The sequence below is a fragment of the Daldinia childiae genome (genome assembly GCF_008694065.1).
Source record: "Daldinia childiae strain JS-1345 chromosome Unknown Scaffold2, whole genome shotgun sequence".
Lineage (NCBI taxonomy): Eukaryota > Fungi > Ascomycota > Sordariomycetes > Xylariales > Hypoxylaceae > Daldinia > Daldinia childiae.
Window position 1 is genome coordinate 3,073,606 of NW_022984643.1, and position 14,225 is coordinate 3,087,830.

Genomic DNA, 14,225 nt, shown 5'->3' on the forward strand with positions numbered 1-14,225 from the left:
TTATTTTTTCTCGTTCAAGTACTATAGTAGAAGCTAAGTCTGCTAGTTTGCGTTTATGATGCTAACAAATAGTAGATTCAAGCTCTACTGCAGACGAAGATTTGTCTGCATTTTTGCAAACACTACGTCCTAACAGTCTACGCAATTTTGAAGTAATAAGCCTGAATTTAATTGGGGAAACCGCCTTGACGGCATTCAATTACCATGCAGCATCTCTCCGAAGGCTTGTACTTCGAAATCTTACACCGCAGGCTATGAAGGCCCTTAACTTGTTACCCGACTGTACATTCCTAGAAACACTTTTGATCGAGAACGACAGGTACAACTTGGTGGACCCGGGGGATTACCCCGAGGAAACACTAAAAGAGGTCTCAACATGGATCTGCAAATGCAAATCTCTTCGAGATCTCAGTTTCTCGCATTTTATTGGTTCCAACCTGCTAGTTAAGGATATTTTAAATTCGCCCAACATCCGCCTCACGTCTTTATCCTTAATATATATGCACTGGGAAACCGAGGCAGAGGATACCACAACCTGGACTGCGCTTGGCCTTCAACATCATCTTCAGTCTCTGACTCTTGGTCTACACGAGTCTGGCTACGGTCACATAGCCGACGCAAAACCACCGCTAGTAGACTCAATTTGCCAGCTTAAAAATCTGGTGTCCCTAAACTTAATGCAAGTGCATCTCGCTAAGGGTGCAGTCGAACGGATCGCGGCGTCGTTGCCAAATTTATCTGAATTTAGCTTCAGCGGCAACCCCTTGGATAACTCCATATTAATTCCTCTAAGCGCCATTCCCAAGCTCAAATTGCTCTGCATCAGTTCTCTCTCTTCTTTCACTTTCCAAGGTCTACATAAGTTTATCTCTAGGCTTATCTCCCCAGATCGAACAGAAATCAAGATAGATATCTTGAATCAGTTAGGCGAGTGTAAACTCACGACGTCTGAATATGCTCTACTACAAAAGCATTTCATAAAACATTTTATGGGTCGACTTGAGATTGCCTATTTCATGGATCCGGATGAGCTCCACGAGACAGACTTTTCTGATGTTTCCGACTAGTTATATCTACAATGCGAGGTTTAGTAACTAGCTTATAAGACTAATGTCACAATTATATCTTTAGAGCCAAGTTTCTCGAGAAGTTATAATAAATAATTCCATTCAAGGGAAGGGTCTTCGTTCATAAGCACGGGGAAATTTCCGATCTCTATATATTATACACACGAAGGAATATCTCCTTCGACTAATTACTAATTAATGAGCAAGGCAGGGCCTGCTAGTCCATTTGGACATTATACTCATACTTGACACAAAGTGTCAAATCCTTAGTTAAAGACATCACCATCCTTCCACCAATCTCCAATAATCCCCACTTCATCCTTCTCCTCTCTCCAACCTACTCCTATTCGGGGTACTCCATACTGCGCTCCCTGCATCCCTAATGTTCCCGTTGTCCCTATCATGTTCGTTCCTGTGTCCATACTTGACAAGCTAGGATCCATGTCTGTCACTGCTTCGTTTGTGGTCATATGAGCGAGTCCTGATCCCATAGACGCCGTGCCAGAATTATCCATGGCTCCAACAGCCGGATAGGCACCAAAAGCATGAGAACCCGGAACATAGTTCGCGCCATCATACTGGTTCATATGGTAGTCGTCATTGCCGTGGTAGCTAGGAGACTTGTACTCAGGATACGAGCTCTGGAACCTATTTCCTTGCCAATCAGCCTGCGTTGCCACGACCACGCTGTCGGTTGCGGGGGACACTTGGCCACCGAAGGAGGTGATCCTGTCGCCCGTACGCTGCGTCGGAGCAAATGTGTTCTGGCACTCCCAGCCGCACCACTTGTCGCAAGGTATGGGGATCGTGTTGTGGTCTCCAGGCAAGCATGCGTTTGGCCAGTCGAAAGGGAGGATTTGTTGGCCCTCGGGCGTCCAGGCTTCGGGCTGGTGGATGCGGGATAGTTGCGTAAGCACGAAGTTGCAGTTAGGCCCGGCTAGGAGCTCGGTGTGCGCGCAGCGGTAGGTGACCCACATGTACTGGCACATTATTGCTGTTGATGGCTTCTTTGGATTGCGGGGGCGTGGCGCTTATTAATGATTCTGGTGGATTAGTAGGGGCTTCAAGAAGAGCTGAGAATCTTGGTGTGTTATATCGACAACGGAAAAGGGATTCGTCTGCGTGGTCAGGGTTAGGAGCTGCTAGATTTTGTCTCAATGATCTAGCGGGTTCTGACCAAGGACGGGTATCACAGGCGAGCTTTGTTGCTGCCTTGCTAGGGTTTAAGTGTTCGTAACGGTGCTGTAATGTATTTATATGTATGATGTGTGGTTCTCGTTCGGATGAACAAGTTGATTAAGTGGCTAAAATGAAGGAGCGTGTCTTGACGACACATGAATAAGTATGATGGTATCTACTAGTGAAGGTATGGGCTTTTGTACACCACGACTAATGAACTAGAATATACAAGACGGTGGTGGGCGAATCGTATTTCTTCGCTCATCTCGTCGGGCTGTCGCGTAGAATTTGTACTTGGTTGTTCAAAGTGTTAAAAGACACGTAATTTAGGATAAAGCCTTTGAATCTATCTACAAGAGGCAATCGTGGTTATCCGTGCTTGCCATGAGCAGATTTGTAGGTACTTATATTGGACCAAACAGAGGGGCATCGTAAAGACTGCATCAAAAACACAGGCAACTTCCGATTCAAACAGGCAAACGCCTTGTATTCTTCCATCTAGTTTAGGTACTCAACGATACCTATGACATCTCTCCTTAAGACTTCAGACTGCTTTACACTTTTAGCTCGCGTTCTATTAAAGAGATAACTTCTAGTAGGGCTTAACAATCCACGGCTATAATTTAGGTACCTAGCTATTTCCTCAACATGGTCGTAGAGCTCGTCTACTTGTCTACGCTTGAGGATGAGACTAAGACTAGGAATGAGGAGCCGTATCTGTTTCTACCTAGGTAAGTACCACTACCACACTAGGGTTAAATCAAGAGACTAAACGACCCGGGTGGGTATTTTTATCATCCAACACATAACACTATCCGCATCCCTCTGTTCTTATAACTCGTCGTAGGATTCACGGGTACAACACACCTACAGTTTCCCTGTGGTAATACAGGTATCGTGGTGGCTTCGACGGCCTTACCTCATGTTAACCGTCCTCTCTCCTACTTATTTAGCCGTGAAGTGTCTTCTACGTTAGAGAAACAGCCCAGATAACCTAGAAGATCGGTACTATTGGCGACTTCTTGTACATAGGTACTTAGCTCCTGCTCTTTATCTGATGCAGTTATTATTATAGATAAACTCATATCTAACGAGCCTCACTCCAACAATTAAGCAAGCAACGTAGCTGTACTACTTCCCAGAAGCTCGTCTGAAATTTAGTAACGCAAAGTAACACACGCGTAGCCTTCTGCTAATACCCGATGTGTTTACCACATGATTCCCACGGGACGGCGAAACATCTGCACGGTTGCACACACCGTGGCAGAGAGCTTCAAGTTACCCACATGTTCCTGGAGGAGTTTGTTCAACTGTAACTATGATAAATATTGTACCGGCAACTACTGTTGTTGAAATCTCAATACGGACCATGTTCTTCGCTATTCTTTGCGAGAGGGTATCGATTCTTCGTTTGCTATTTCTATAAATGCATTCATATGATATAAATCCTTATTCAGGTGACAAATTGTAACTCCAAAATCCGATCCAAAGCATTTCTCTGCGCTTAAATCCTATAGTCTACCCTTATCAATGGCGTTGGGCTTCCGTCTTCTCATGGGTTGCCCAGTGGTCTTCGCCGGTACCATCTATAGTAATATCATGGCTGATTCCAAAAGTTCGCTTTGAATCCATTTTCTTGTTTAATTCTTTCGTAATGGCGTCCACGTCGACATTAAGATAATCCCGTAAGTATTTCCCTACGTCAGTATTCTCTACATTGCCTCGAATCGCTTCCGCGCCGGGACCGCCAGAACTGTAGATATTAACATCTACGGCTGAGTGACCGTGAGTGCTCCATCCGATCTGTGCGCGAACGCTGATCATCTGGGCGAATGAATTCTGGGCTTGTTCTGGGCTTAAAGCTACAGCGGTGAGCTCTTCATCGGAGGCATCATGAATACCAAGGCCGGGCTTAACAAGTTCCTCATTAATATACTCCTTAAGCTTGTCGACGGAGTGATCGTTGGACTGTGCGAGATGTCCGTGGAGGCGATGAGCGAGATATTCTGAAGACGACGAGGCGTTGGCTAGTACAGCAGGATACCACAAGTATTGTGGGTAGTCAACGTTTACCTCTGAAAGCAAAGTTAGCCAAGGTTCCCTATTAGTCTTGAAGAAAAGATATACTGACGTCGTGCTACCGATAATCCACCTGTCTCATGATCACTGGTTCCAACTAGGACTCCTGGGGTCTTGCTCTCCTTTAGAAAGTCTAATACAGCTTTGAATGTCTTGTCATATTCAAGGACCTCTCGCACTTGTGCAGCCGGATCGTTTCCATGGCCAGCATGGTCGATCCTACTACCCTCGATCATTAAGAAAAATCCCTTGTCGCTATCCTCTGTAGCCTTCTCGAGAGCTCTCAGAGCCGTCTTAGCCATTTCGCTCAGGCTGGGGTAGATGTCATTCATGTTTCGCCTGTCTAGCTCAAATGGAATGTCTGTTGGGGCAAAAAGTCCTAGCATCGGAAGGGGAACTTCCTTCTTACCCTCCCAGAATTCATCGAATGCTGCCCGGTCGTTGATATAGTTCCAACCGTAGTCTTTCTTTGCCATTTCTACTACGTCGACATTGTCTGCACGGCATGCACCATCAGTTCCGTTCGGAAGGAAGTGGCATCGTCCGCCTCCAAACATCAAATCTACCACACGACCAAGGGGCCCATTTCCTACTTCTTGAACAGCGATATCGTCGTTTTGCTGACGTACATCAACATGACTAGCAAAGCAAGCAGGTGTTGCATCGGTGATATCCGTGGTGACGACCAGGCCAGTCTTGTATCCGGCCTTCTTAGCAGCTTCGAGTACAGTCCCACAGGGGGTTGAATCAGGTAGCATCGAAATGGCGCCGTTATAACTCTTCATCCCGCAACTGAATGCCGTCGCTCCAGCGGCCGAGTCTGTGACTAAGGAGGAGCTACTTCGCGTTCGGCTACTACCCCAGAAGTGCTTATCAAGGGTGAGGGTGTCACCATACTCGAGACCTTCGGTATATTGCCTAAAGCTGCGAGTCAAAGACAGCGAAGCAGGGCCCATACCGTCAGAGACCATGAAGATTAAGTTACGCTTGCCAGTAGGTTTTTCGACAGATGTTTGTTGTTGATGCGATGCCCAAATAGCAAGAATTAGCACGCCGGCGGTCGCGAGAAGGGCCCATGCGAATAGCAGAGCTTCTCGTAGCCTCGTATGCCATGACCGACCAGACTGTGTAGCCCTAGATCGTCCACGAAGTATATCTTCTTCCGAGTCGCTTAGCGCGTCGTAATTCGCATCGGGATCGCGACGGTCGCCGGCGAGGAGAGGTGTCGTTGCGTTAGCCTAGACGATGAAGGTTACAGTCAGCTTAGTTCATAGCTAAAGGGCGGTCGCATGCTAGAGCCCAACGGTATGCGATACATATTTTGGCCTAAAGACGATAGCTAGGATTTAAAATAGAAATATTAAAAATACTTACCATATCGGTCGTAATTCATTTGAAGTTGAAGCTCACAATGCGATGATGAATGTAGTAGGTTGTGATTAGAGATGGTTGTAAGCGTGTATGTTGAAGCTTAGGTACGCAGTCCGAAACCCTTTAAGTTTAAGCTTCGAGGTCCCTGAGAACTAGCTGCATGCATCAACCCCCAGTAACCTTGTTCCCATGACGTTATCATGCGTAACAATTTGTTACTCCAATGCATTTAATATCCTGGTAAAATAATATATGCTTTAGTAGCATATTCATTATCTGACAATGCAGCCCCATATTATTCATCTAGACGATGTCACTTATAAACGACCAATGCCTCATTCAGAGATGACGGTCATCGCTTAATTTCAAGTACATAGATAGATAGTGAGAAATCCATTAATGCAAACCTGTGAGTAGATTATTGTTAAGTCCCTACGTATACACTATTAGCCAAAAACCACTATAATCCCTTCCACTCGGGATAAAGGTGCTTAACCTTAGTTGGGGTCTCCAAAATGTTAGTGAGAATCCTTCGTTGAGGACTTCTAATCGTTGATAATGAAGATACCACCACAGAGTCTTTCTTAGAGCTTATAGTAATGGATTTGAGCTCTTCCTTGTGTCATTATCGGGAGGGTTGGTCTCAGGCCTTACACACAAGAACTGAATGAAATGATTGTAATAAGTAACTCAAGAAATGCCATGTTCACATATACATGAACAATGTCTTTGTCTACCTTTTCGTAATTTCTCCATGCTTCTCCCAGTTTAATCCTTAGAAGTAGAAACAATGCCCACATATGTCTGCTATTGTCACTTGTTGTCCCTCATTTCTTTTCGTAGGGATTTCTAGGAGTATCTTTGTGCCCTGTGCTTTATCGAAAACAATAATCATGTATGTTTGTTCCGGAACGATGGCTGTCTCTTAAAATGTATAAAAACCCTAAGACTATGTCTTACCTTAGAGCCGAGCATACTATTATTCTCTTATCAACATTTACCATCACCACATATTAACTTCAAGCGAGCTGGCCTCGAAATACATCGACAGTAGTCTGGTACTTTTAACTACTCTTTTCACAAACGACGAAATCATAAAACACAATGTTTATGAAATATTCCTCGATCGCGGCCGCTTTGGCCCAACTCCTCGCCATATCTAATGGCCACATGATCATGCAGACCCCGAAACCCTTCGGAGGTCCAGATCTTGACAACTCTCCTTTGACTGCAGGTAACTTCCCCTGCAAGTTAAAGGGCGACCCAGCTACATTTTATTCGACGTCTGGCCTCGACAATACCATGGCGGTAGGCGAGAGCCAATCCCTATCGTTCAAGGGCTCGGCGGTTCATGGAGGTGGAAGTTGTCAGTTGGCAATAACCAAAGATCTTCAGCCTAGCGCATCTACATCTTGGCAAGTTATCCTCTCCATCGAAGGCGGCTGCCCAAGCAAGTCCGGCCAAGGCCCTGACACATATGACTTCAAGATTCCAGACGGAGTAGCACCTGGCAAATACGTCTTTGCCTGGACTTGGATCAGTAAACTCGCGGGCCAGCCGGAGTATTACATGAACTGTGCGCCTATCACTGTAACAGGAGGTAAGTCCAAGCGGTCAGATAACGAGACCATGGAACTCTTCCCCCGCGACGGCCAGTTTCCCGAGCTCTTCGTAGGTAATCTCGCCGATATCAACTCGTGCAAGACGGAACCCAGCACTGACCCCCAGTACCCCGACCCCGGCCCAAATGTTATCCGCCCGGGTTCGAACAACAAATTCGCCAAGGTCCAAGGTGAAAACTGTGTTCCTAAGGGTGCCAAGTCTGGTGGATCAAGTGGAAGTGCCGACCCTGCTGGCCAGAATACCCCCAATAACGGTGGGAATGGCGGAGGTAATGATAGTGGCAATGGAAACGGTGGCTCCAGCACTGCCGCTCCAAGTAGCAGCGCCGCTCCAGTTACTAGCGCCGCTCCCGGCTCCTTCATCACAGTTGCTCCTGTTGGCGGCAGCAGCAGTGCTGCTGCTCCTCAGAGCTCCTCGGCCGCGCCCGTAGTAAGTTCTCCAGCCAGCTCCGCAGCCACTACCTTATCCACATCCGTAGTCAGTTCCGCGGTCAGTTCTGCAGTTCCTGCTCCAGTTAGCTCCGCGAGTCCCGCAGGTAGCGCCCCTCCCAGCACTGGGTCCCCTTCCGGAGGACTTACAGGACCGTGTACTTCGGAAGGAATGTTCAACTGTATTGGTGGAACCGCCTACCAGCAGTGTGCTTCTGGCTCGTGGTCTACAGTCATGCAAATGGCCCCTACTGTTAAGTGTGCTGAAGGGCAAACCATGACTTTGTGGGGACGTGATGAAACCCCTCGCAAGATCGTCCGTAGAGTCAACTGGTAAGACTGCTTGAAATGTTATGTTAAGGAAAGTAAAATATCACGCCTAGCAACTAGTATACGTAAAACAATGATAGATTTATGAAAAAGTTAAATAAATGATGGTCTCAATAATTCTCTTGTCTCTTAAATTTTGGAAATTGATTAGAAAGAAACATATAAATTGCGTAGTTAATGTAAAAAATGTTCTCGTTTCACTTAAGAAGTTGATCAACAGACGCGATCGCCTAAGTATCGACCGAACAACTCCCACACCGTTGATGATAATCACAATGAATACACGGTTTACCAGAAAGTTCTAGCGGGCCGAATCCACACGAACACTGTATAAATTAGTAGCCGTAAAATATTTAGGTGTTGTACTAAAGAAGGGGAGCACCTACACAATACCAAAAACGCGGCAATGGCTGCGAAGCTATCGATGTGGTGTTGATAGTCGTGCTATCGAGAGGTTCAGTTGCGTCATTGTCCGGATGAGTAGTATTTATCGTTGGAACCCCTCTAGACGCAATCCCGTTGTCTAATGCAATACCACTCTGATTTAATGATAAAATACCGGATGATAGTACGGTGCTTTCGTCCTCATCCTCATCCTCATACTTAGGGTAGCAAGGTAAAGCTGCAAGAGATATTTCTTCTAGGTGTCGCGCGATATGGGAAAGTGTTGTAAGACCACCCTCATTAATAACCATAAGACATAGCGGGCACGTTTTGTCATCCCACTCTGGATGGCTTTTATGTCCCTTGTAAAGGTGTTCAACCCACTCTTCCCTGGTTTCGAAGGGTTTACGGCCACACGGACAGGCGATCTGGCAACAGATCCAAGGCTGAAGGTCAGCGAATAGATGTTTCCTATATAGGTACATAGGTACCTAAGGTAAGTAGTCGCAAGACGAAGAGGGAAATGAGTTTTGAGTCTTACTTCCACGTTCTCATATCTTGTTTCTCTATATATTCTCCACATATCATGCAAGAGAATAATTGACCTGCTTCTATTTCTCTTGGAAGCGACGGGATCCTTGTTCCCATAATGCTATCTCCATTGGCGTCATCTCCATTAGAGGAGAGGATAGTAGTTGTACGGAGGCTGACTCTAGGCAAGCTACCCCCTAAGCCGGAATCATGAAAAATTGTGATTGGCTTATCAGCAGTAGTTTCGTAGGGCGACTCCAAGGTAATACTCCGTTTTTCTTGTAGTCTAATTGTTGAATCCCAGTTCGCTTGACCTATTGCGACAGCAAAGTCAAAGTCGCACTTTGGAAATTTAGTTAATACAATATCAACGAAATACCTAGCAGGGCCTGAGGTAATGGGAGGTCTTAGTGACGCTGCTTGCTCCTCAATAGAATAGTCGAATACAGGCTCTTCCAATCTTGGACCAAGGTCTGACAAACACTCGATCTCATATAGCAATGTTTCGATGGCATCTTGTAGATTTTTATCGTCCTCTTGATTCTCGTCGCTACTCGTACCAAGTTCGCCATCGGAAGGGTCTGAGGTATCACGAATTATGCACGAAGCCTGCTCAGTCACTATCGAAGTAACTAGGTTTATATTTTCGAGTTTGGTATCTAGCATCGGGTTTTTGCATACTAGAATTAAAAAGGATATTAGCTAAAGAAAAAGATATGGCATTTCTATACAAGGTTGACATACCACTGTGTAGCGCTGCGCAAGTACTGACCAGTACCTCTATAGTAAATGTATAAAGCTGTCGGGAATTCTGAAGTAGGCTGTCCAGTGCCCCATCTTCAACGCCGTAATCACGGGCCCAAATTATATAGTGTGAATAGCCACTCTGTAGTTGATGATATAATGGCTCGGATAAAGGTTTGTCGGTGGGTAAATCCCTAATAAGAGCGGTATATAGATCATGGCCTGCATTGAAAAGGCGAGTTATGATTCCGTCATGGAGCTCATCATCTTCTTGAGAGGTATCCAACAACCACTGGTACACCCGAAAGACTGGCCGGGTAGTTGGATCCTCTCTGCTCGGTTGGTTCGAATCTGACATAGAAATGAATACTTATTATGAACAGTAAATAGTGTTTAACGATTTTACTTTGAAGATAAAATGGCGCACACTCTTTCGTTCACCCCGCTGCTAGAATTCAATGATGGTCAGCAGACTCTATATGTTGTATAACCCGAGGTCGGCGAGGCTGTGAATGGAATGATCACAGCCCCGACTTTCCTAATATCCTTTACTTTTGAAATATTCCCTCAAAGAGGGAAATATCATATTTACCTTCTTTAATATCGATTTATAGAAATAAATATGGCAGATCCGGTATCGCTGGCTCTCGGCATTACCCCCCTTTGTATAGCTGCTATCGAAGGGTTAATTCATTTATATTCTAAGCTTAAAGCATTTAGCCGTCATAATGAAGAGGTTGGACGAGTCCTAAAGAAGTTGAAGATCCAAACAGATTGCTTTCAAGATGAGAATCACCTTCTCTTGCTCAATATACTTGATCATCGGGTCGTTATTACCATGATGAACGACCATGATCATCCTCAATGGAAGGCTGAAGATCTGGAGAGGAAAGTTAAATCATATCTAGGCCCTAAATACGATTCTTTCAGAGAAACTGTTGAAGAAGTTGAGGGAATAGTTGACAAGCTCGAAGCAAAGCTCTCTCTCTTTGCTCAGCCTGGAGCAGCAGTAAGTGCTACGTGCTGTGCTAAATTAAAATTAGAATTAAAAATTCTCTAGGCAACTCCGTCGAAGAAGGTCCAGGATGCCTTTCGACTTGTGTTCAGGAAAAAGGAGTACCACGAACTTCTTGGAGATTTGAAAGGTTATAATGCAGAATTGAGAAGACTCCGAAAAATAGCTGCCGAGATACAAGACTCCACAAATACGGCTCATCTTACGATACCATACGTGTATGAGAACACTCGAAACATGTGTTCGCATCTCTATCATCTACTACAAAGCTGGTCGTCCTGCGATGGGAGCATCACCACTTGCCATAGTGCCAAACTTTTGCTTAACCCTACAGACGAGAAAGAGCCTATTGTGGATCTATTCTTCGAGCACAGTGGAGGGACAAAGATTTTTTCTCGAAGGTTTGTGAGAAACCCCAAAGATTTGATACTATCTTCTAGGTAATGACACCACAATAGGATACCTATCCATGTAATCTGTAGGGACGTTGGAAGCGACATTATTTCACCGCCTACTACAAACTCAATAGCGAGCATCACTCTGAAAAAGAGACGAGTTTTCAAGAAAAATAACGGTCAGCATTCCATTGTTACAAAGTCGACCGCCGAATCTATCAGTATACCGGACGGTGAGGGCGAAGATTTGACCCAAATAAGGATCAAGTGCGAAAGCTTACATCTAAATTGGCCCATCTCTTGTCAATCATTACTACAGGGCTCTCTTGGGTACTTGAATATTGAGGGTAACCAGAGGCTTATTCTCTACCGAGGTCTACGAAGGCTGCGACCTGATCCTAGCTGTCTCAAATCGCAGAAACCCCTATTCGACTTTCTTGGTACCCCTGCCTATCAAGTTATATCAGACAAAGACCGCATTCAACTCGGAATCACGCTGGTGAAGTCAATGCTAAAATATCACTCGACGCTATGGTGGCCTCAGGGGTTGACACTTAATCAAGTATACGTTTTCTGTGACGAAACCGAAGACCTGTCCTCGTCTCTTGATACAGTACACCTTTCTACAGAGCTCAAAGCGATCCCGTCCGCCGCAGAAGATACCAGAGCAAATATTACCCCTCAAGGCGAACAGAACCACATACCCAACTCCTTACCCTTAGAGTCAGTTCAAGAGGCTATGGAGAACTACGGTATAAGAAATATAACGTTATACGCTCTGGGGGTAGCTCTTCTACAAATTGGGCTTTGGGAGCGCATTGCCTGGGAAGATCATGTACAAGTTCGCAGGAAAGCAGCGAGGCTTTCCTATCTTGGGAAGAGGTTTAGGAATGCGACCAAGAGACTGATTGACTGCGACTTCGGCTTAGCCACCGAGCAGTTGGAGGATCCAGGACTTCAGGACGCCATCTTCAGCTGTGTTGTGGGCGACCTAGAATCGTTATATCGCGACTTAACTAGCTCAAGGATAGGATGATTAGTTTATATGGCATTGGGAATTCTTAACAAATAATAGACATATTAAGTATACGCTATTATATTGCATAATTTAAACATAGTAAAAGGCCCTAGTTCCTGTAGGTTACCGCAGTAGTCTACGTGTACATCAGTGAAAAAGTGCTAATACTTTGTGACTTGCGTCCTAATGAGATACTCCTACTATAGATATATGTTTATTGAAGCGACATTTACCTACCGTACCTACTTAAGATAACTGTATATACCTCTACGTGGTAGGTGCGTGGTCTTTAGCATCTCTATATGGCCAATGTTCGTCAGATGGTTACCTCCGTAATCTTCGCACGGTCATAATAGAAAGCTTCATCATGGGTTCCTGTATTGAAACTTTCATACGTTGGGTACCGACTAATCTAAACTTTGGGTTTTACCCTTCCTGCCGCATCAATCAAATTACTATAAATACCTACGACCACCAAAGGTAGAAAGCGATACCATACAAATTACTTTATACCAGGAAGCCAGAGTGGACTTTGCGCGTTCTAACCCATATACTATGAGTTTTAACGAAACAAACGCTATCTTTCAATTTAAAAGTTCACATAACCAATCATATTTGATCTCCTTCGTCTCGAATTCGGTTGCAAAATGATCTCAAAATTAATAGCATCAACGAGCGAGGGCTGGCCAAGATGGCTGAGCATTAGGGGGAATTCGGAAATAATCGACTTTACTATTCGGACCTCACATTACCTTAGAGAAGAAATAACCAAGCGAAAGTTCCCAGCTGATCCTGCATTGATCATCCAGTTGACCAGGGATAAATCTACCACCATTACCGAAGAATCTGGGGAGCTTGGAACAACGATCGAGGATAGTCTTATTGAACTTGTCTACTCATCAAACTTCATCGAAGTCACCGGCTCTGATTTTGATGTGACGGAGAAGTTGTGCCGTGCTATTTTCCGAGGTCAGGAAGTTCAAGCCGAAGTCGAACCAAACAGCCCAGAATACGAGCAAGCAAGGGCTGCATTGATTGCATTGAAACGACCTAACTCGCCCGAAGAAATCGTGCGAAGTCGACAGGAGGTTATTAACCACGCCAAAGCCTTGAACTATGCTATCGATCACATCATCCTCAATAGCGAACCAGTCACGGAAGACTTTCTTCGAGAAGTACATGGCATATTAGGTGCTGGAAAGGTCTTGGGAGAAGATGCAGGACGACCCGGGGAATACAGGACTTGGGAAATCGCCGCAAGACACGGTCAGGATATGAAGAAAAAATCCATCTTCATACGTGCATCCACCGTTCCTACCTACATGAAGGAGTTGGTGGGCGATCTACACAAAGACATGATCGCAGCGGAGGAAAACGGAACCATTGACCCCTTTGATATGGCAAGCCGATACTGCCATCGTCTTGTCTGCATCCACCCTTTCGGAGATGGAAACGGTAGAATGTGTCGGATTTTGCTCAACATGATCCTCTTAAAGTACGCTGGGTTTGTCAGTACGTTTGGTGGCACCGAAGACGAACGGCAAGAATATCTGGACATAGCAAAGCGAGCCAACAAGAAATTCCACGAAGAAGATATGGAAGTTCCCGAGGAGGATAAGAAAGGACATCGTGAGTTAGCGAAATTCATGCTAAGGACATCTAAGAAGACATTAGGAAAGTTGTGGGCGTGGGCTACGGATTAAAAGGAGTTAGAATTGAGGTATTCGTATGTATCGTTACGAAACCATCAGCCCATAGTAAAGCTTAGAAAAGGGGTTGTAGAACAGTGTTAATTGAAAGAAATATCCTTCAAATACAATTACGTAACTCGCTTGAAATCAAATGTCCACTACCTAACCTGGCCTATAGGTCATGAAAGTAAGGGTCTTCATTCTGCAACGACCTGATAAGAAAGTACCTTTGTATCGTGTGACGCGTAATACTGGACGAGCTAATCTCAATATAGCACGCCGATTTGGTAGTCATCTAGAGATAGTAAGCGATATATTTGATAGCATTTGGTGTTTGTTTACAATATGTTAAACTTAAGGCTCTTTCGAT

General features: G+C 45.0%; 5 protein-coding genes across 5 annotated transcripts; 3 read left to right on the forward strand and 2 right to left on the reverse strand.

Annotated features, from left to right (window-relative positions):
- Positions 1–1,333: 1,333 nt before the first annotated feature.
- GL218_01753 (uncharacterized protein) lies at positions 1,334–2,056 on the reverse strand (the record flags this gene model as incomplete). The annotated part of the gene is made up of 1 exon (XM_033578234.1): positions 1,334–2,056. The coding sequence occupies one exon, from the start codon at positions 2,054–2,056 to the stop codon at positions 1,334–1,336; it is 723 nt and encodes a 240-aa protein (XP_033439362.1).
- A 1,717-nt stretch (positions 2,057–3,773) lies between these two features.
- Positions 3,774–5,702, reverse strand: GL218_01754 (Repressible alkaline phosphatase; the record flags this gene model as incomplete). The annotated part of the gene is made up of 3 exons (XM_033578235.1): positions 3,774–4,321; positions 4,378–5,563; positions 5,700–5,702. The coding sequence occupies 3 exons, from the start codon at positions 5,700–5,702 to the stop codon at positions 3,774–3,776; spliced, it is 1,737 nt and encodes a 578-aa protein (XP_033439361.1).
- A 1,098-nt stretch (positions 5,703–6,800) lies between these two features.
- Positions 6,801–8,084, forward strand: GL218_01755 (putative dna-directed rna polymerase protein; the record flags this gene model as incomplete). Its single annotated transcript, XM_033578236.1, has 1 exon — positions 6,801–8,084. The coding sequence occupies one exon, from the start codon at positions 6,801–6,803 to the stop codon at positions 8,082–8,084; it is 1,284 nt and encodes a 427-aa protein (XP_033438058.1).
- Positions 8,085–10,574: 2,490 nt separating this feature from the next.
- On the forward strand, positions 10,575–12,182 carry GL218_01756 (uncharacterized protein; the record flags this gene model as incomplete). Its single annotated transcript, XM_033578237.1, has 3 exons — positions 10,575–10,745; positions 10,797–10,969; positions 11,549–12,182. 3 exons carry the CDS (start codon positions 10,575–10,577, stop codon positions 12,180–12,182), a joined length of 978 nt encoding a protein of 325 aa, XP_033439360.1.
- A 629-nt stretch (positions 12,183–12,811) lies between these two features.
- On the forward strand, positions 12,812–13,867 carry GL218_01757 (putative fic doc family protein; the record flags this gene model as incomplete). The annotated part of the gene is made up of 1 exon (XM_033578238.1): positions 12,812–13,867. The coding sequence occupies one exon, from the start codon at positions 12,812–12,814 to the stop codon at positions 13,865–13,867; it is 1,056 nt and encodes a 351-aa protein (XP_033438057.1).
- Positions 13,868–14,225: the final 358 nt, after the last annotated feature.